This window comes from Mustelus asterias, chromosome X (genome assembly GCF_964213995.1).
Source record: "Mustelus asterias chromosome X, sMusAst1.hap1.1, whole genome shotgun sequence".
In the NCBI taxonomy this organism is placed as follows: Eukaryota; Metazoa; Chordata; class Chondrichthyes; order Carcharhiniformes; family Triakidae; genus Mustelus; species Mustelus asterias.
In genome coordinates, this window is record NC_135834.1 from 13,196,108 (window position 1) to 13,218,228 (window position 22,121).

Genomic DNA, 22,121 nt, shown 5'->3' on the forward strand with positions numbered 1-22,121 from the left:
GATGGGGAAAATGTTCACACGCTGTGGAATTTATTGGAAAACTTTCAGGGAGCTAGCACAGGGACGATGGACAAAACGGCCTCCTGTGCCCAGCTCATTTTATGAAGTAATCTCATTTAAAGTCTCTGAATAACAAAAGTAGATGCAGATAACAGTACGCTCGCAGTTTTAAGGGACTATTTGAAAGTTTCTTGAGGGACAAAACATACATAAATAACTTCCCATCTGAAGGGAGAGGCGCCTCGGCTGTGACCCGGAAGTGATCCGTCTTAACTTTCATACGATGAAATTTTAATAACTTTATAAATTATTCGAACCATTGAATGTTCGCGTGAGTAGAAGAACACGCACAAGGTCGAAATAAATGATCAGGAAAAAGAATTGCAGTCAGAGCGGTGCTGTGACCCGGAAGTGCTTGTGTGTCGCGGCTTTCGCTTCAGTTTGGGGCCTGGCTCGAGCGGCCGGAGGCGGCGGCGGAATCAATGAGTAAACCGCGAATTCGTGAGGAAACGGGTGAGTTTTCCTTGTACACGGCGCTCGTGTCCTTTTCGCGCCGAGTGAGTGACCGACCGTAATGGAAAGGAGCGGCGGGGCTGCCGATCTCTGTGTCTTTCAGGGTCAGTTTTAAATGTGCAATGATAAACATTGGGTGGTTCCTGCAGCAATTCCTCTTTTCTGTCGTCCTCCCTCCCCAAAGGTTGCAAGTCCGAGTCCTGCACCATAATATGACTTGTCCTTTTTTTTCACGTGAGCATCGACTATTTGTTGTGCTCTTTGATTGTGAGGGGCTTTGCAGTCCAGGCTGATTCTGCCTTTTGATTTGATTTATTATTGTCACATGTATTAACATACAGTGAAAAGTATTGTTTCTTGTGTACTATACAGACAAAGCATACTGTTCATAGAGAAGGAAAGGCGAGAGCAGAAGGTAGTGTTACAATCATAGCTAGGATGTAGAGAAAGATCATATTTGATTTATTATTGTCACATGTATTGGGATACAGTGAAAAGTATTGTTTCTTGTGCGCTATACAGACAAAGCATACCATTCATAGAGCACATAGGGGAGAAGGAAAGGAGTGGGTGCAGAATGTAGTATTACTATCAACTAGGGTGGCGAGAAAGATCAGAGCTTAATATTTGAATTGATTTATTACTGTCACATGTATTAGTATACAGTAAAAAGTATTGTTTCTTGTGTGCTATGCAGACAAAGCGTACCGTTCATAGAGAAGGAAAGGAGAGAGTGCAGAATGTAGTGTTGCAGTCATAGCTAGGATGTAGAGAAAGATTAATTCAATATATAGATCCATTCAAAAGTCTGATGGCAGCAAGGAAGAGGCTGTTCTTGAGTTGGTTGGTACATGATCTCAGACTTTTGTATCTTTTTCCCAATGGAAGACTGTGGAAGAGAGAATGTCCAGAATTTGTGGGGTTCTTCCATTGTCTGCACCCAGGTAGCTTCCAGAAGAGAGAGAGTTGATTTTTCTCTCCTAGTCCACTTCAGAAATATTGCCCACTCTGGTTTCACACCACTGACTGACGAACACACTTTGAGATCTTTTAGTTCTTCCTTTGGCACAGTACCATGGCAACTTGTGAATTTACACAATGAAATAATCGGGCGTCCTGGTCAAGTTACAGCTTGATTCTTCTCTGCTGTAAGCAATTGGGCTGAATGAGTTAACCTGACTGATTTGTGCCACTGTTCCAACAATAGTTTACAATCTTTAGGTTAGTTTAAAGATGTGTGACACATTATATTTGGAATGACTGCAGAGTTGGAATCACTACAGTTGTGTTTATAGTGATATATTGGTTCTTTTATCATAGAAACCCTACAGTGCAGAAGGAGGCCATTCGGCCCATCGAGTCTGCACTGACCACAATCCCACCCAGGCCCTACCCCCACATATTTTACCTGCTAATCCCTCTAACCTACGCATCCCAGGACTCTAAGGGGCAATTTTTTTTTTTTAACCTGGCCAATCAACCTAACCCGCACATCTTTGGACTGTGGGAGGAAACCGGAGCACCTGGAGGAAACCCACGCAGACACGAGGAGAATGTGTAAACTCCACACAGACAGTGACCTGAGCCGGGAATCGAACCCGGGACCCTGGAGCTGTGAAGCAGCAGTGCTAACCACTGTGCTACCGTGCCGCCCTAAGCTCCTGAGCTAGATGGTGTTCTAATGCAAGTTGACGCATTAAATAGATAATGTGTTTGTGACCCAAACACCGTGATATTCAGTAGGTTTTTCTGAGAATGTGATCTTGAGGCATGACTGATTTTACCAGATTCTTAACTTAACAGATCAGAGTCTCTCCAACTTGGGTTTCCACATCTCTCCATTGTCCAGCTTGGTGGGCTTGCTCTATCTTGCTTTTGTTCTTACCAATCTGATTGGAACCAGAGCATCTGCAGCATTCTCTTCTCGCCCTGCCACCATTTCCTCCCGAGTCCAGCAAGGATCTATCCTAGATCTCCTTTCTCCTGGGGTCATGTCCGCTGACTGCATCTAGGTCTACCTTTCCATTACCTCTCGATCCCTCCGCTGCCTCTGTGTTGTCAGGTTGCTTAGTCAATTTGGATGAGCTGCAATTTCTTTCTGTTTAACAGTAAGACCGAATAATTTTCCTTGGCCCAGGCGTTATAGTCCTGGAGTGGCCCTGGTCTTCGCATCAAAAAGTGGGAGGCTCAAATCCAGAGAGTCGTTCCCAACCATGGCACCTTCAGGAGGGGGTGTATATGGAAGTGTGTGTAATCACTTGTTCTTGATGAGCAAAGTGGAATAAACAGCATCAGTCTTGCATCAGAGCAGAAGGTTTATTATGTTTTCAAATTTCTCAGTTCACAGTCTAATGACCTGCACCATCACGAGCAAAACTTGCAAATGAATGTCTCATTTTTGTGAAATAACATGTGTCACATGACCCAATAACGCTAATTGAAACATTGCATCATCTAAACAAAATGTGGATCTGAACAAATCAAGCTACTGCTAAATTCAGCCACCTTGCATGGCATTACATAGCATTTCCAAATAGGCCATTTGGCCCATTGGGCCTATGCACCACATGAGCCATCATCCTTATTAGTCTTTGAAAAAAATGGCTATAACCATTTCTATAGGCTCAGTGGTCAAATTGAAAAATGGGTTACCCTGGCAACCAAACTAGTTGAGCAAAAAGAAATTCCCCTAGATTTTTCTTGGGAATTCTGAGCCTTTCCCATTTGTGAAGGAACATTGCAGTAAACGACCTCGAGCAAATTGTTCTTTCAGCAAAAGGCCAAGGTCCAGCGATTCAGCATCTGTTCAAGACAAAAGCAGTTACCATTGCAGACCTGACCTGATGAAGTGATGCTTATGTGACCTGAGAACAATGTCAAGGTCACTAGCTGCTTTCACAAAGTGGTGGTGGTGGGGGGGGGCTCTCTCTCTGGAGGGAAGGAGTTTAGATAAAGGTATTGTATACATGGTGCTGGGTGTGTGGGGGGGAGAGGGGATTGCTTTGTTTGTCTGGAGAAACACTAATGTAGCTCAGGAGAGGGGGAGTTGGGATGGGTCCTGATCATTTGTGCGCTGCTGCCTCACAGTGCCAGGGACCCGGATTCGACTCCTGGCTTGGGTCACTGTCTGTGTGGAGTTTGCACGTTCTCCCTGTGTCTGCATGGGTCTCCTCCGGGTGTTCCTGTTTCCTCCCACAGTGCGAAAGACGTGCTAGTTTGGTACATTGGCCATGCTAAATCCTCCCTCAGTTTACCCAAACAGGTGGCGACGGAGTGTGGCGACTAGGGGATTTTCACAGTAACTTTATTGCAGTGTTAATGTAAGCCTACAGTGACACCTAATAAATAAACTTTAAAAAAAATTGAGAGTTGGATACTCAGCGAGATCTTGGTGTCCTTGAGCATCAGTCGCTGAAAGTAAGCGCGCAGTTACAGCAGGCAGTAAAGAAGATAAATGGTATGTTGGCCTTCATAGCGAGAGGATTTGAGGATAGGGATGTTTTGCTGCAATTGTATAGGACGTTGGTGAGGCCACACCTGGAGTATTGTGTGCAGTTTTGGTGTCCTTATCTGAGGAAGGATGTTCTTGCTACGGAGGGAGTGCAGCGAAGGTTTACCAGGCCGATTCCTGGGATGGCAGCATATGAGGAGAGACTAAATTGGTTAGGATTATATTCATTGGAGTTTAGAAGAGTGAGAGGGAATCTCATAGAAACTTATAAAATTCTAACAGGGTAGATACAGAGAGAATGTTCCTTGACATCTACTTGTTCTCAGTCACATAAGCATCAGGTCAGGTCTGCAATGGTAACTGCTTTTGTCTTGAACAGATGCTGAATCGCTGGACCTTGGCCTTTTGTTAAAAGAACAATTTGCTCGAGGTCATTTACTGCAATGTTCCTTCACAAATGGGAAAGGTGTGGGGTGTCCAGAACTATGGGTCATAGTTTGAGGATATGAGGGTAAACCTTTTAGGGCTGAGGTGAGGAGAAATTTCTTCACCCAGAGAGTGGTGAATCATAGAAATCATAGAAACCCTACAGTGCAGAAGGAGGCCATTCGGCCCATCGAGTCTGCACCGACCACAATCCCACCCAGGCCCTACCCCTACCCCCACATATTTACCCGCTAATCCCTCTAACCTACGCATCTCAGGACTCTAAGGGGCAATTTTTAACCTGGCCAATCAACCTAACCCGCACATCTTTGGACTGTGGGAGGAAACCGGAGCACCCGGAGGAAACCCATGCAGACACGAGGAGAATGTGCAAACTCCACACAGACAGTGACCCGAGCCGGGAATTGAACCCGGGACCCTGGAGCTGTGAAGCAGCAGTGCTAACCACTGTGCTACCGTGCCGCCCGTGAATCTGTGGCATTCACTACCACAGAAAGTAGTTGAGGCCAAAATGTCTGATTTCAAGAAGAAATTAAATATAGCTCTAGGGGCTAAAGGGATCAAGGGATATGGAGATGAAAGTGGGATCAGGATATTGAATTTGATAATGTATAGCAGAGCAGGCTCGAAGGGCTGAATGGACTACTCCTGCTTCTATCTTCTATGTATGTTTGTATGACTTCTAGCACATAGCTACCCACTGTTAGTTTATACTGGGTGCAGTGTAATTTTGATCCCTTGCAGAACCTAGGCACTTCTGGAGAATTGTGCTTTTTGGGGAATTCTCTGTACTTTTTTGATCTTGTTAAAATGGGGACTCCTGGCCACTCTTAGATACTCACCTGGTAGGGAGGAGTTCTGCAGAGGTATCAAACATGGAGATGTGACCTGGAACATGCTGCCTGAAAGAGCTGCAGCAGAGCTGCTTCTTGCTAGATGCAGTGCAGAGCACAGTTAACAATCTATCTCCAGCTGCTTATAACTTGTATCTGTAGCCCAGCTGAAACATAAAATGCAGGACAGGGGTGAAAAAGTGCTGTATACAGTAGAGGTTATTTTAGTCAGGTGTTTTGAAAAGGCAGGAGTGACTCGACTCAAATACAAGGCAAAGTGAACTTGCTGGAGGCACTGGTTTCAGGGTTTTTAAATTTTGTTTTACAGATCGATAAACTTTTGATCAATGAGACAGCTTTATATGGAAAGCCTCGTACTGTGACTTTGATCAGATCACGCTGCCACGGATGATGAGCAATTCTGCTTCGGCTGGTCACAATAGCTCTCTGGAGGGAAGGAGTTTAGATAAAGGTATTGTATACATGGTGCTGGGTGTGTGGCGGGGGGAGAGGGGATTGCTTTGTTTGTCTGGAGAAACACTAATGTAGCTCAGGAGAGGGGGAGTTGGGATGGGTCCTGATCATTTGTTCCATTGTTCATAGCTGCTTGTTCTGCTGCTTTCCATATTTGAATTTTGTGGGCCAGGTTTAGCACTGCGCCTCATTGGTGAATAAATCTTGACCAGAACATTGAGGTCTCGTCATGTCAATAACATGAAGTATCTGCCAATTGATGGATTTAACTGTTATACACAGTCCCAAGCCTCCATTAGCACTGTTGTGGTTAATGGAGACAAAGCTTGGTGTAGATTATAGGTGTTGCCATTTTGGTTGTTTGCTACTTCAGTTAAGTGATCGGTGATCCATTTAATGCTGCTATCCGTGTAGTTCCAGCATATAGATTCATACAGCATAAAAGAAGGTCATTCGGCCCATCGTGTCTGTGCCAGTTCTTTGAAAGAACTATCGAATTTTCCCCCCATTGGCCACTTATTTACTCTGTCAAAATTATTCATGATTTTGAAACTTGTTTTCCTTGGAGCAGATTTGATCAACTCCACCTTCTCCAGCCATTCCAAATACCTGAAGTGCCTCAATTCTGTTGTCATTCCAGTAAATCTCTTCACCCTTCCCATAGACATACATATCTGCCTCACCTCCATCTCCACTTGGGTTGCATATGCAGTCATGGAAAAATGAAAGAAGGATTAACAAATGAGATAATCAAGTGACAATCTGAACTGAGTATGAATTTTGCAGTTGTTTTGTTGAAGACCAACAAACAGGTTTCTGTTTGCATCGTGGCCCTCCCATTTTTTAGTTGCATGGGTTTCCCACTTGGACTGAGAGGGAGCCAGCTCTGTGGGTTCTGCTAATGCTAATCTATAACTGTCCACTTGAGGGCCCTCCCTTGAGTTTGAGTGTATCTTGCCTGCTGTGAATGGAACCATATCCGCTAGGAAAGTCCAAGGTTCGATCCTTCCTCTATGCTGAATTAGCTTATCTTCGATTGAGCAACAGTAGGTGGGGTGACAGTTGCCTTCAACATCTTTTTAGTCAGGGAGGCGAAGGAACGAAGCCAGGTTTCTGCTCAATTGCAATCCAGTGAACTCCTGAATGGGAAGTCTGTGCGCACAAGGTCTGGGATGTGGAGTGATTGAGCAGAACAGGCCTAGCCTATACTTTCTGGAGTTTAGAATGCGAGCTGATCTCATAACAAATGAACTTCTGACAGGGCTCAGCAGGGTCAGAGCTGAGAACCTGTTTTTCCCCTGGCCAGAGTCTGGGGCCAATGGTTTTGGACTGAGATAAGGAGAAGTTTCCTCACTCAAAGTTGAGAATCTTTTGAATTCTCTACACAAGGGAACCATGAAAAGCTCAGTCACTGAATATATTAAAGGCTGAGCTTGATGGATTTTTGCGCTCCAAGGAAATCGAGGGATAGTGCAGGAAAGTGGAAGGTAAGCTGTGATCTTACTGAGTTTTGGAACAGGCTTGAGGGGCTGTATAGTGTACTCCTGCTCCTGTTTCTTCTGATTTGATATCATAGCTTAGTTTCTCATGAAGTGTGACCTTTAGGGTGAGAAAAATGATGATGATGCCTGGCGCTTTCAGGGGGCAGGGAGGAAGAGATTATTCTCCAGGAGATATGTGGCAGTGACCTAAACAAGGTCTCGATTATTTTGCTTGCCTTTTGAGCCATTAGTGGCCTCTAATTGCTACCGCTCCCAATGTTACGTTTTCTCAGTGGAATGAGTTATTCATGCATTTTCGCAAATGTTTTCTATTGGCTTATTAAATGTGGTTTTTAGGAGCCGTGGTCTTTTTATCAAATAGTCCCTTCATGATTTGCAGTGGATGTAATGGGATATTAGTCACCTTCTTGCTGTGAGCTTTCCATGTGACTTTAGTTGGGAATTCTTGCTAATTTAGTAAAGACATTCTTCCACCATTTTGAATCTGCTTTACTGAAAATGGAAGATGGTCTTTTTCGTTTTACATCATTCTTTCAGGTTTCCTGTCGTTTTTGTTCCTTTCTCGCAGTAACAAGGAATCAATTTCTGTAATCCATTCTGACCTCTCCTCCCAAAAAATGCAATCCACCAGTTAGTCCCAGATTGTTGCTGCAGTAGCTGATCTTTGGCTTGGGTCTCAGTGAGGGGTGCTGCAATAGCTGCCCCTTGGTTAGGGAAAGGAAGCTCTTTCTCTCTTGCTCAAGCGACAATTGGCTGGGTCGTTTATGTTCAAGGCTGAGATAGGTTTTTAATCGGTAAGGGAACCGAAGGTTATGGGGATAAGGCTGGAAAGTGGAGTTGAGGATTATCAGATCAGTAATGACCTCATTGAATGGCTAAGCAGACTTGATGGGCTGAATGGTCTCCTTCTGCTCCTACGTCTTCCGGTAATTGGGCTTGAATGTAATTCTCTGGACCTCAATCATCCTGCAGTTAAATAACCTTCTGACACTTGCTGTCAAGGCTCGCTCCCAAATAAAGGCCACTTGGGAATGAGGTAATAGTGGGAATCTGGTACCTGCAGAACTATACCACAGCAAGGGTCACTTTCAGGAGATGATGTGGAGAGGTTTGGCAAAACAAAAACCTGCGAATGAAAGACTAAAATCACTTCTGCTACTAGGCTTGTTTACAATTGGTGTTGATAGATAGTGTGTACTTTAGGATAATGCAAAAGTCGTTTTGAGTCACAACATTAAAATGAGTAGTTAAATCTTGCTGCCTAGCTTGATATTGGATCACTTAAATTTTGACATGAAATAATGAGCAATGCTTTCTATTTTTTTGTGTGAAGCTGATCAGCAGTGTGCACTGGGTGCTTTTGGGACAAGGCTTATGTCGACAGGCTCTGTGGGGAGATCTGATGGGGACCAGTCCCCGTCGGCACAGAAACGCACCGCGACTCAAGCTTTCAGCCTACTTCCCAAACGCAGAAGCTCATCCAGGTAATGCAAAGTTGGAACTGCTCTGCCTCTTCTGCCCATCCACGGGCTCTTTGGTTTCCATGTCATTTATATTACTCTGCTACTCAATGGTTCTCTACAATACGTGTTGCCTCTCACTCGATGCTCGGAATTCCCTCTCTGCTGTGGGGTGGAGTTCTGAGTACTGGAGTTGGCCAAAAGACTAGATTGTCTATGTGCAGTCACTCCTAAATCACAGTTGAGGTTTGGCAGTGGCTCGTGGTAACGATGGCCGTTTATATTTGCTGTTGAAGTCACCTTGGGCAGTAATGTTCAGCACCTAATGAAGTGTGTACACGACCTCACTCGCACTATACAAATATCTGCAGCACAGCATTTTTCATAGCAGAAATAGAATATCAAACTGGGGTCCATAATATACCAGTGAGCCTCTATGGATAGACCCCTTTGATTCAGGACTAGCCAGGATCATCCTAACAGAGTCTGCACAGTGATGTTTATTGGGGGAAATTAACTAATGAGAATTTCAAACTCTCAGAAGCTCTGTCCACCCCTCAGTTTGAAGCTTGTTGCTGGGTGTTCTTCCCCTTCCATCCCCTGTATTTTTCCATGCACATTGGCCGAGTAAATAGAGTTGATGAAATTATTTGAGTGGTTTTTTTTTACTTTCTCCCATTGGTGTTTCCCCTTGTTGAGTGATCACCTTCCATGCCCCTCTGCTTGTTGTGTGGGTAAGGAAGGAATGGTCTCTTCCTGTCACTTGTTTCTTCCACTGGGGCGAGTCAATTCTGTGACAACAGCAGCTATCAACCTTCGAGCCTTCTGGCACACTGCCTTCTTGCATCACTTGTGATTTAACTCCAATTTAAATGACTTTTACATTAACCTGTTATAAAGTTGTGAATCATTAAAAGTGCATCATTTGCAATGTTTAGGTAATACATTTGGCATTAAACTTAATAAGCCACTTACAAATATATACGAATATTATACAGATGCCATACATTTAAGACCCTGGTCTTGGGGTTCACATGATTGTTGTTGAGCAGGATGAGAAGGCTTACCAATAAATGGATGCTTTGTGGCTTGTTTTAATACTGATGCAAGCATTTTAATGCTTATACTAGTTTGTTTTAAAAATTGCTCACTGTCATTTGGTCCCCTGTTCTCCTCCCCACTGAGTCTGGTGGTTTGTACTCCCATAGGATTCCAGGAGTGTAAGCAGCCTTCTGGTGCCCCGTTCAAACAAATGTTCTTCGTGGATGTTGTTAGGCAGTAAGTGTTGGACTACTTGACCCATAAAGGGCATCCCCGCAAAGCTTGGACCTGTTTGCCCTCAACTGTTCACGTGTTCAGCAGAAGCCAAAGGATACGTTTCTCAAATGCTGATTACTGCCTTCAGTGTAATGTTGTAGGCCAGTGGTCATTTGTGTGTGGTGAAGATGTGACTTTAGAAATGGAGTAAACTGTTGGAGCATTGTGGTAGTGGGGAAGTGGGCAGTGGGGATAAACGTTATGTTGAGAGTTTACTTTTTAAAAAATTGTCCGGCTTTCTTCACTCAAGGTGAGGGATACCTGTGCTGAGCATTGAAGTGCAACATTGTTTGGCATTCCAGTGTTGTACCAAGAATGTTCAACACCATTGTCACAGAAGCCGAAATTTCCCTCTATCCTTTCCAATAAACGTTCCTTGAACCCTAAACTCAGAAGACCACCCTTCCTCACCAATATGAATGTTTCTTTTCGGATATCTGCTGTTCTTGACTGCTTGTTGAGTGAGTGCATTTTGTGATAGCCAAATTGTGAGCAGTTTTGTGCTGTAGATTCACATTTTTGGGATTGGAGTGAGACCGTCTTAAATTAATTTCATATTACACTTCAGCTTGCCAGCTATCCTCCTCCTTTTGATGTTTCCATCTCAACAAAGAGAGTGCCTTTGCACCATCAGTTTGGACTGGATTCGACTCCGATCTGAGTTGAAGCAATGGTGCTCTTGGCCAATGCATTATTGAGGTCTCCAAGTCTAAATTTTAAAGTTGGGAGCAATTTCTTTCTTTGACAATAGTTCAGATTTTAATCGCTGTATCTGGAACAGCTTGGGGACACCTCCTGATTGTTCTATCGTTTTCTTTTGAGCCACTGACTGACCATTCTTGCATTGTTCCCTTTTCCAGATCCATAAAACGCAAGAAGTTTGACGATGAGCTAGTTGAGAGCAGCTTGGCTAAATCTTCCACTCGGGCTAAGGGCCCAACAGGGATGGAGCCTGGGCGATACTCCGGGAGTGAACCATCATCAAACGAGAAGAGAAAAGTATACACTGTACAAGCAAATAGTGAAAGCAAAATGCTGGAAATATACAGCAGAGCCATCAGCGTTCGAGTAAACAAAATCGGGAGATTAGCTTCCATTTCCAGTACTTTTGGTTCTTGATTGGGTTTCCACCATCTGCAATGTTTTCCTTTTTTATCTGTGCAATTTAGACAATTAGTTAATGGGATTAGCGTTTTCTAAATTTATTGAGTGGTTCATTCCCAATAAATATCACTACTTGATCAAATAGAGTTATTATGGCACAGGAAGCTGCCATTGGGCACATTAACTCCATGCTGGCCCTCTGCAGCAACCCAGTCAGTCCTATTCCCTTCCTCTGCAACAGAAGAGAGCTTTTTGATTGCGGTGAGGTGTTTTCATTAGACTGTTTTGCTCCAAGTTGAGTGGCGCAGTGAATAAATGTTGGATGTTGCTGCCACTACATGTGGTGTCTGGCAGTGCACTTGGAATGTGGTGATTTTACTGAATGATGGAGCAGGTTCGAAGGACTTAAAAGCAGGACTAGGCCATTTGGCCCAATGTCCTAAAGATGCAATTAGACTATGAACCATCTGACCCTTTACTTCCAAATTTTGGCATTGTCTTGAATCCTGCAGTTGTGACTCAATTCACCAATCCATCCATTGAAGCCTCTGATTTGCAGCTCCCAGTACTTGCTGCTCATGCCAAGGATCAAACATTAACAGATGAATCGAAGGAGGCTGACACTGAAACCTATGCTGGCGTCGCTAGAGCTTTAAATTATGCAGTAGCTTCTTATGGTGAGAGCCAGCGAATGACTGATGTGCAGAGTTTGGGTGCATTGGGGTTGAGTGTGCACTTGAGCTTTAACAGCAGAAGTTGCTAGAACTTTACAACCATTCAATCAGTCCTCTTATCTGAACTAATGGGATCAAGCTGAAGACCTGATTTATAGAATGGACCAAAAGTGGGAGGGGTGGAGTGGTGAGGAGTTCAAATATTTGTTTTATTCGTTATTGGGATGTGGGAGTTTCTGGCTCGGCCAGGATTTATTGTCCATCTCTAATTGCCCTTTAGAAGGTTTAGTGAGCCACCTTCATAGAAATCATAGAAATCATAGAAACCCTACAGTACAGAAAGAGGCCATTCGGCCCATCGAGTCTGCACCGACCACAATCCCACCCAGGCCCTACCCCCTTATCCCTACATAATTACCCACTAATTCCTCTAATCTACGCATCCCAGGACACTAAGGGGCAATTTTTAACATGGCCAATCAACCTAACCCGCACATCTTTGGACTGTGGGAGGAAACCCACGCAGACACGAGGAGAATGTGCAAACTCCACACAGACAGTGATCCAAGCCGGGAATCGAACCCAGGTCCCTGGAGCTGTGAAGCAGCAGTGCTAACCACTGTGCTACCGTGCCGCCCTTCTTGAACTACTGCAGTTCATGTGCTGTAGGTACACCCACAGTGCTGTTAGGGAAGGCATTCCTGGATTTTGACCCAACAACAGTGAAGGGTCAAGGGATCATTCCAGGCTGGTGTGTGACTTGGAGGGGAACCTGCAGCTGGTGGTGGTGTTCCCATGTATTTGCTGCCACTCTCCTAGGTGGGTGAGGTGTGCATTTGGAAGGTGCTGTTGATGGAGCTTTGGTGAGTTGCTGTAGTGCATTCTGTAGATGGTACACACTGCTGCCATTGTGTGCTGGTGGTGGAGGGAGTGAATGTTTGTGGATGGGAGGCCAATCAAGTAGGCTGCTTTGTCCTGGATGGTGTTGAGCTTCTTGAGTGTTATTGGAGCTGCACTCAACCAGGCAAGTGGGGAGTATTCCATCACACTCCTTGGATCTTGTAGATGGTGGACAAGCTTTGGGGAGTCAGGAGGTGAGTTACCCTCCGCAGAATTCCCAGCCTTTGACCTGCAAGTTCAAGTGATGTTTTGGGTGTGATTTATTTTTCCTCTGATGTTGACTGACCTGAATATTTCCAGCATTTTGTGTTTTAAAAAAAATTTCAAACTTCTTTTATCATGGGTTTTGTTTTTAACTTTTCTATATCTGTTCCTTACCCACTGATGTGTTCGCTGAATTTTATCACAAAGCTATCTGTTGGCTAAAAACGTGAATCTGGTCCCTAAATTGTTTGTGTAGCAACAAGTTGTTTAAGTGCTGGCTTTGGTTGACATTTAATGCAGCCCTGTGATTCTTGTAGCAGATATCAAAATCCACCACAGTGCCTTCAGCTCCGAGCAGCATTGCCAAGCGGCTGAAGAAAAGCAAGCAGCCACTTCAAGTCACAAAGGATCTTGGACGGTGGAAGCCAACAGATGACTTACTGCTAATAAATGCAGTCTTACAGGTAAGGTGGAGGGGGTTAGAGATTTGAGTTCAACAACTATTGGATCAATGTAGCCTTTCCCTTTGCACTCTACATAATGGAAGCCTGTATTCTCTGACATTTGGAACTTGTATCAGCTTTTCATGGCTCATTCTCTGATTTTAAAAAAAATAAATAATTCCAGGGATGTGGGCTTCACTGACTGGCTAGGCTAGCATTTCTTGCCCTTGAGAAGGTGGTGGTGAGCTGCCGCCTTGAACCGCTGCAGTCCTTGTGGTGTAGGTGCACCCACCTTGCTGTTAGGGAGTTCCAGGATTTTAACCCAGCGACAATGAAGGCATGGCGATGTATTTAAAGGCCATCTGTATAATGAGAATGGGTCAGAACAGAGGAATAAATATGAGCTGCACCATCTGTGGCCTAAGGTGTGTGGCACTTTGTGATGTCATGGAAGATGTGCCGCCTTTTTCTCCCAATTCTGAGGCTAATCTCCAGGACCTGATCCATTTGCTCATTGTAGGCACTCGCTACTGCTAAGCAGTAACTGTTTAGTTCAGGATTTTCTACAGTGAGTGCCACTTCTTTAAACAGTGTCTTAAACTGTAGTCACTGTTTGAAAATTGTGGGTTGAGCACACGACATAAATCTGAGTTAAATCTCCATTGCACTTGTTCCAATTTACCAAACCTGTCGTGGAACCCACCCCTCCCCCTCACCAATTTTCTCCTTTTTAATATAATTTATTCCTTGAGCTAGGGAGGGGGAATCGAGGTACTTGCTCCTGTTCACTATCGTGTGATTTGGGCTGGAAAGTGTACATGAGATGGGAGCAGGGAGTGAGGAGAGAATTGGTCTCTGCTGGGATACCCATACATTTGAATAGTGCTGACACTACCTGGCTTGTACACAATGAGCAGCTATTTGAGGTGAGGTTCTGGAGTATTCTTGTTGGGGGCAATTGGGGGGGGGGGGGGCAGTAGTCGGTGGGCTGGAATGGAAATGCTCTGCAACTGAAAACTTACTAGTTCATTCTGCATTGTTGTGTCGAGCATGCATGTATCTAATAATCGATAACATTCGCAACCTGGTGGTATCTGCACACTAACTTTTACAGTGAATGTTTCTGCCCTTTCTGTGGTCTGATGTTGCATTTTTGAATTACAGACAAATGACTTGACTGCAGTGCACCTTGGAGTGAAGTTCAGCTGCCACTTCACATTGCGAGAGATCCAGGAGCGGTGGTATGCACTGCTGTACGATCCTGTCATATCCAAGTAAGTAAAATGTTCAGAAAGCAAAAAGCTGTTGAGCTGCATTATAAAACTGATACTATTCCACTACTCCTATCTTTTATTTCTTTATAATGAGCCTGAAAGTGTGGGAAGTTGGTGCTAAGGAATGGAACATTTTTCACTTTGGGCATCCAGTCTTGAATGTAGAGCAAAGTGCCTCTTTGCTTTAGTGTTAGAAGAGCACCCCCTACTGCCCTAGGGTGGCATTTTGCCTGAATAATGGAACAATTTTTGGACTGAAATCTATGTTTAAGTTTATTTATTAGTGTCACAAGTAGGCTTACATTAACACTGCAATGAAGTTACTATGAAAATCCCCTAGTCGCCACACTCTGGTACACTGAGGGAGAATTTAGCATGGCCAATCCACCTAACCCTCACATCTTTGGAGTGTGGGAGGAAACCAGAGCACCCGGAGGAAACCCATACAAACACGGGGAGAATGTGCAAACTCCACACAGACAGTGACCCAAGCCGGGAATGGAACCCGGGTCCCTGGTGCTGAGGCAGCAGTGCTAACCACTGTGCCACCCATATCTGGACAGTTTTGTGCGATGTGCTTGATCTGTGGCTCAAACTCAATCCATATAGGATCCCTACATCCAGCAGGTAGAGATGATTCTTCTCTTCAAATGAACTAGCTTCAATTCCAGGTTACAGATGAAAGTTTGGTATTTAAACCATCTTTATATCTCATCTATTTTTAATTTTCTTTCCTCTTCCTCTTTCCTCTTCCTCTTTCCTCTTCCTCCCCTCTCTCCCCAGAGGGCGGCACGGTAGCACAGTGGTTAGCACTGCTGCTTCACAGTTCCAGGGTCCCGGGTTCGATTCCCGGCTCGGGTCACTGTCTGTGTGGAGTTTGCACATTCTCCTCGTGTCTGCGTGGGTTTCCTCCGGGTGCTCCAGTTTCCTCCCACAGTCTAAAGATGTGCGGGTTAGGTTGATTGGCCAGGTTAAAAATTGCCCCTTAGAGTCCTGGGATGCGTAGGTTAGAGGGATTAGTGGGTAAATATGTGGGGGTAGGGCCTGGGTGGGATTGTGGTCGGTGCAGACTCGATGGGCCGAATGGCCTCCTTCTGCACTGTAGGGTTTCTATGATTTCTATGAGTGCAAGCACCAGTAATATCGACCAGGCCAGTAACCTGCCATTTTCGACTTGCTGTTGGCGAGTGGGCAGGGGTGTGGCAGGAATGTTAGCATGTGGTACCTCCTGAGATACACTATGTACTTGTATATATACTTGTGTGTATATATACATTATATTCTTTCCCTAATGATGTGCTTGCATTTAAAACAAATAAACATCTGGTATAATTGTTGCGATTTTTAAGATCATTACAGTTGTGGAAGACGATTGTAAATGAATGGACCAGAAATTTGGAGCATGAATATAAGATTCAGATATGTGCAAGTTGCTTAAAGTTTTTGTTCAATGTTGGAAGAGCTTCTAGATTTCACAACTTCCTCATAACTCTTTCTTTCCTATTTATCTCTTGAGTCGGTCATAGCATTGTTGTGAACTCATTTCTTTCATAGCTGTTTGTTCTTTCAGACTGGCTTGTCAAGCGATGAGACAGCTTCATCCTGAAGCAATTGCAGCAATTCAGGCCAAAGCTCTTTATAGCAAGGCAGAGGAGCAACAGTTGGCAAAGATTGGATCGGTAATGCATGCATTTTTTTTCCCCAAAGGGACAAAATATAGTCTGAAATTGTCTCTTTTCAGAGTGGGTGGTGAGGTTTGGGGAAGAGAGACCAGGTTGTTAAATGCAATTGCTTATTTTGAAGGTCAAATTGGTACCAGTCCAAGACTTAAGTGGATGATAGAGCAGCGCGGGACCAGTCAATATAGTTGAGACACTCTCTTCATTGTGTGCATTGTTCTGTGTGAGTTCAGTCAGGACAACTGTTTGGATAGTGTCAAAATAATAGGGGAAATGTCATCCAAGGTCCCTGTTCCTGACAACTATCTGATTGGCAAACATTGGATGGGACTTGGGTTATGGTGCCTGCTATGGTCAAAAGGGCCGGGTGGCATTGTCTTTGCTCACTTATGAAGAGCTGCCTTTGGAGTGAAACACTGGGGATATACTGGTACTTGGTGGAGCTGTTCTCCAGCATGCCTTAGTTCCTTTAGAAGGGTTGGGGGCGGTGGATGAATGCACATGCGCATGTGTGCCTTCGCAAAACATTTAATGCAGCTCCCTAATACCAGTGCAAGTTGTAATAAAACACACTCGGTTTAAATGGACTTGGGATTGAATTGGAGTTGGTCCCTGAAAAAGATCAAGCATCTTTCTTCAGGTTGGGTGGTGCAGGTTTTACATGTCTTTGCCTGGAAATGTTGACCAAATCTTCTACCATTGTTTTCTATTCTATCTTCAGACCAGTCAGCCCACACTGGACACCTTTCAGGAGTTACTGAATAAACATCCAAATGTTTTCTATCAGTCGCGTACTGCCAAATCTCTGCAGGTGCATTGGCAGCTGATGAAACAGTACTATCTCTTAGAAGATCAAACAGGTAAGAGCTGCTTTGGTGCTGAGTGGAAGATAGCCATTGATCCGTTGCTTGTCCCTGGTGAATGCACCTTCTAGCCTGAGGTGGTGTTGTGGTCAAGGAAGGCCAAGGCATCTGATGTGATGAAATGTGGATTGGTTAAGGTTGTATTTACATTTAACAGAAGTCAAATGTTAGCGAGCTTCTCTTGATGGGTGCATGGACTCCTTCCAGTTGAAGAACAGCCAGGATATAATTGAATGGCAGAACAGGTGCAAGGAATGGCCTCATCCTGTATTCAGTTTCATATTTGTGCTAAGTCACTTGATCTGAACCAGGCAGCAGAATCACCCAGGAACTGATTGCCCTGAACCTTGCTGAACAGTGGCTCACTAACATTGTCTCCCACCCCTTACACTTTTTACAAAATAAAAATGCCGACACTTGCCATCTAAGCACACCTAGATGGTGAATGTTGGCGGGCACGAGGTACATCTGAAGAATGCACTGAGTGAAATACTATAGGGCACCCAGCATTTGTTCGATTTGTTGCCTGTGGAGAGTTCAAAGTCTTCAGGATAGATGAAAACTTAATTCTTTTTATTTTAAGAAAGGCCACTGTGGGACAACAAAGTGGGCGAGCTGGATCCTAATCACACAATTGTTGGCGTGTCTCAGGGCTGGGTATTGTTTTGAGTCTGGCAACGAATATTGCTACTTGACCTGGGTGAGGCATCTCGACAGGAAAGGGAAGAAAATGTCGCGGGAAATTGAGTATAATTCACCCGCAAGCATGTGCTTACCATCGGTGAACAGCCTCCCGCCCCCACATCTCCCGTCCCCTTCTATCTTCCACCACATGGCCTTCAGTTGTCTCCAACCTGCAATTTGGAATGCTCAGCTAAACCATGTTATACTTCAGATTTCCCTTTCCGAACATTCCTTTGATCACTTTCCAAACGCCTCTTTTGCTCAGTGTCTGGATTTGCCTTTATGAAATATTTTTGGACATTGTTACTTTAAAGGCATTAAGTGTTTTTCTGCTGTTCAGTAAATAAATGACACGTTACCCTGGTGCGGTGACTTTACTGCATTTTCATGACTGGTTCTTTATTCCTTTTAGTCCAACCATTACCGAAGGGAGATCAAGTTTTGAATTTTTCTGATGCTGAAGACATGATTGATGACAGCAAACTCAAGTAAGGATATGAAGATTTGTCTACATTGGAAAACTGAATGTGATTTCTCCCCATCCCCCAATCTATATTCTTATCCAAATGACCTTTTGTGCAGTGAAATAGAGAGATGGAATGTTAGCCTTGTACCCTTGGATCCTGGGTTTGAATCCTACGGGAAGAAAGTTTGGGTATAACACCTTAAAATGGGATAAGTCTCAACCCGATTTCCAGTGTGTGAGTTTGCGCAAAAGGCTCATTGAACTTGTGAATTTTAGTCATGTGGCGGGCAGGATTTCATTGCTATGCTTTACGTTTTTTTTTCCCTGGGGCCCAGAGCTTTACTGTTGACAGTCTGGGGTGGAACATTTCTGCTAGACATTCAATAAAGAATCATGGTTTCTAGTGAACCAGGGGGTTAATATGAGAAGGATTTGGACCAATGTATCTAAAGTTCTGATTCCTATCCTGACTTTGAGTGCTGGTTCAGCTTTATGTAAGTAACAGCGCCATTCCTGAGAATAAGAAACCTAAAGCAGCACTTTACCTGTATTGATTCAAACAGGGCAAACCTGGATAAATCTGCTTCTGAATTGGGCCATTTCAATCATTCTAGAATTCCTCCCTTTTCCCCCTCTCACCTCCACTCCCTGTGAAAATGACCACATAGGATTCTTATTGTGTTGCACACAAGGAAAGACGACGTGAGTGAGTTACTGCTACAAGCACCCGTGGAACTATATGAGAATGAGTAGGAACCTTTAGGGCAGGGGTATGAATTTGACCATGAAATGTATGGGGAGGAATCTTGGCTGCAGTAGAATACTGTGTAACATTTTTTTTATATTCCTTTCCCAGAGAAACCAGAGATGACGTCCTGGAACATGGTAGGTTGCCAGATTCCACTTTGTGGCAGAATCATAGAAACCCTACAGAGCAGAAAGAGGCCATCTGACCCATTGAGTCTGCACCGACCACAATCCCACCCAGGCCCTACCCCCCCCATATCCCTACACATTTACCCGCTAATTCCTCTAACCTACGCATCTCAGGACACTAAGGGGCCATTTAGCATGGCCAATCAACCTAACCCACACATCTTTGGATTGTGGGAAGAAACCGGAGCACCCGGAGGAAACCCACGCAGACACGAGGAGAATGTGCAAACTCCACACAGACAGTGACCCAAGCCGGGAATCGAACCCAGGTCCCTGGAGCTGTGAAGCAGCAGTGCTAACCACTGTGCTACCGTGCCGCCCGTAACCACTGTGTTACCGTGCCGCCCATGACCACTGTGTTACCGTGCCGCCCATGACCACTGTGTTACCGTGCCGCCCATGACCACTGTGTTACCATGCCGCCCGTAACCACTGTGTTACCATGCCGCCCGTAACCACTGTGTTACCGTGCCGCCCGTAACCACTGTGTTACCGTGCCGCCCATGACCACTGTGTGACCACTGTGTTACCGTGCCACCCGTGACCACTGTGTTACCGTGCCGCCCGTGACCACTGTGTTACCGTGCCGCCCGTGACCACACTGTTACCGTGCCGCCCGTGACCTCACTGTTACCGTGCCGCCCGGGACCACACTGTTACCATGCCGCCCGTGACCACACTGTTACCGTGCCGCCCGTAACCACTGTGTTACCGTGCCGCCCATGACCACTGTGTTACCGTGCCGCCCATGACCACTGTGTTACCGTGCCGCCCGTGACCACTGTGTTACCGTGCCGCCCGTGACCACTGTGTTACCGTGCCGCCCGTGACCACTGTGTTACCGTGCCGCCCGTGACCACTGTGTTACCGTGCCGCCCGTGACCACTGTGTTACCGTGCCGCCCGTGACCACTGTGTTACCGTGCCGCCCGTGACCACTGTGTTACCGTGCCGCCCGTGACCACTGTGTTACCGTGCCGCCCGTGACCACTGTGTTACCGTGCCGCCCGTGACCACTGTGTTACCGTGCCGCCCGTGACCACTGTGTTACCGTGCCGCCCGTGATGAAATGTTTGCTGTTAAAGCTAACTACAGAGTCCACAAGAAGGACATTTGGTCCCTGCTATGTCAGTGTATAGTGTCAGTGTATCTTGAAGGTCTTTATTGCATCCAGTACTAGATTGGTGATTTGTTATAGGCTTTTCTTGTCAACTCATTCAACCTTTCTGTGAGTATTTAGATGGTTGTGTGCAGTTTTTCTTTTGTCCTGGGACACAGGAGACATGTTGTGATTGTGCTACTCTGTGTGGTTTAAAGGGCACCTATGAAAGATAACTCTGCCATATCATTCACAGCATCGCACTTCTACTTCCTAGACATCCGTAGTTGAACTTGAGAGTGTCATTGGTCTCCAGTAACAGGGGCCAGGTACTCCTAGGAGCTTTCATACATGTATTTCTGAGCCATCACATTAGTGTGTTTATAGTGAATGGTTGGTTTTATATTTTTCATTTGTTGAAAGTATCCAAGAGGAAATGTAGAACGAACATTGTGAAGTTATTAAATACTGATTTTAATATATTGAACATATTAAATTGGAGAAGAGGAGGCTGAGGGGAAGTTTGATAGAGTATTCAAAATCATGAAGGATTTGGACATAGTAGATGGAGAGAAACTGTTCCCACTTGAACGGATTGAGAACGAGAGAGCACAGATTTAAAGTAATTGGCAAAAGAAGCAAAAGTGATAGTGGGTGGCACAGTGGTTAGCACTGCTGCCTCACAACGCCAGGAACCCAGGTTTGATCCCAGCCTTGGGTGACTGTGTGGCGTTTACACATTTTCCCTGTGTCTGCGAGGGTTTCTTCCTACAGTCCAAAGATGTGCAGGTTGAGTGAATTGGCTATGCTAAATTGCCCCTTAGTGTCCAAAGATGTTCAGGTTAGGTGAATTGGCCATGCTAAGTTGCCTCTTAGTGTCCAAAGATGTATAGGTTAGGTGGATTGGCCATGGTATGTGTGTGGGGTTACGAGGATAAGGCAGAGGGGAGGGTCTGGGTGGGATGTTCTTATGGAGAGTTGGTGGAGAATGAATGGCCGCCTCCTGCAGTGGTAAGACTTTTTCATGCTGTGAGTGGAGGAGACAGATTCAATTGAGGCATTCAAAAGGGAATTAGTCTGTTATTTGAAAAGAATGTGTCGGGTTATGGGGAGAAGGTGGAAGAATAGCACAAAGTAAGTTGTTAGTTTGGAAAGCTGATGTAGACATGATGGGTTGAATGGCCTCGTGTGCTGTGATAATTCTGTGATTCCTAGGTGGGGATGCAAATGCCCTGCAATTGTGAGAGTTTCCTGTAATGGAGGTGATGCAGTGGTGTAATTTCAGTCTGGATGGAGGGACTGAATCACTTTTCTCATCTGTATCTCCTGGGCTGCTTGTTCAAAGATCTTGATGCGTAGTATGGGAAGGATGAAAATGCCGACCTGCATTTCTTTAAACGCTGATCCGACATCTTCCTGCTCTGCCATACCCCCATTGTGCAGCAAACAAATTAGCCAGTTTACATTTTGCCTGAAAATCTATGTTGTAGCAAGTTGCTCTGACCCTTTTTAAAACGCATTGTTTGTGGTTTCTATTCCAGAACTCACACTCGCAGACCGGCGCCAGAAGCGAGAGATTCGGCAGCTGGAGCAGGAGCTACCAAAGTGGCAGGTTCTCGTGGACAGTGTCACAGGTGAAGGAGCAAACTGCAGAGTCCTATTGGCATCACTAAACCAGTTGCTTTTGGGTATATCTCAGGTTGCAGTGGCCTCAGTAAAAGCAGTCACTCTATGAAAAGGTCCCATTGGAAATGTTAGGATTGTGATTTAAGATATTTCAGTTGCAGAACTTTTATGGT

The 22,121-nt window shown here is 44.9% G+C and overlaps 1 protein-coding gene across 4 annotated transcripts in view; it reads left to right on the forward strand.

The window, feature by feature from the left end:
- Positions 1–413: 413 nt before the first annotated feature.
- Positions 414–22,121, forward strand: part of mcrs1 (microspherule protein 1) — a 27,138-nt gene continuing 5,430 nt past the window's right edge. Inside the window, exons 1-11 of one of the 4 annotated variants that reach the window (XM_078201288.1) lie at positions 414–513; positions 5,573–5,716; positions 8,554–8,704; positions 10,858–10,996; positions 13,197–13,343; positions 14,487–14,596; positions 16,167–16,275; positions 16,997–17,135; positions 18,235–18,310; positions 19,145–19,173; positions 21,864–21,956. In XM_078201288.1, the coding sequence (XP_078057414.1) occupies positions 5,653–5,716; positions 8,554–8,704; positions 10,858–10,996; positions 13,197–13,343; positions 14,487–14,596; positions 16,167–16,275; positions 16,997–17,135; positions 18,235–18,310; positions 19,145–19,173; positions 21,864–21,956 (1,057 nt within the window). In that variant the 5' untranslated portion in view covers positions 414–513; positions 5,573–5,652. Of the gene's footprint in view, positions 514–5,572; positions 5,717–8,553; positions 8,705–10,857; positions 11,006–13,196; positions 13,344–14,486; positions 14,597–16,166; positions 16,276–16,996; positions 17,136–18,234; positions 18,311–19,144; positions 19,174–21,863; positions 21,957–22,121 lie in introns of all 4 variants that reach the window. The other 3 variants (XM_078201285.1, XM_078201286.1, XM_078201287.1) reach the window with 3 other exon arrangements.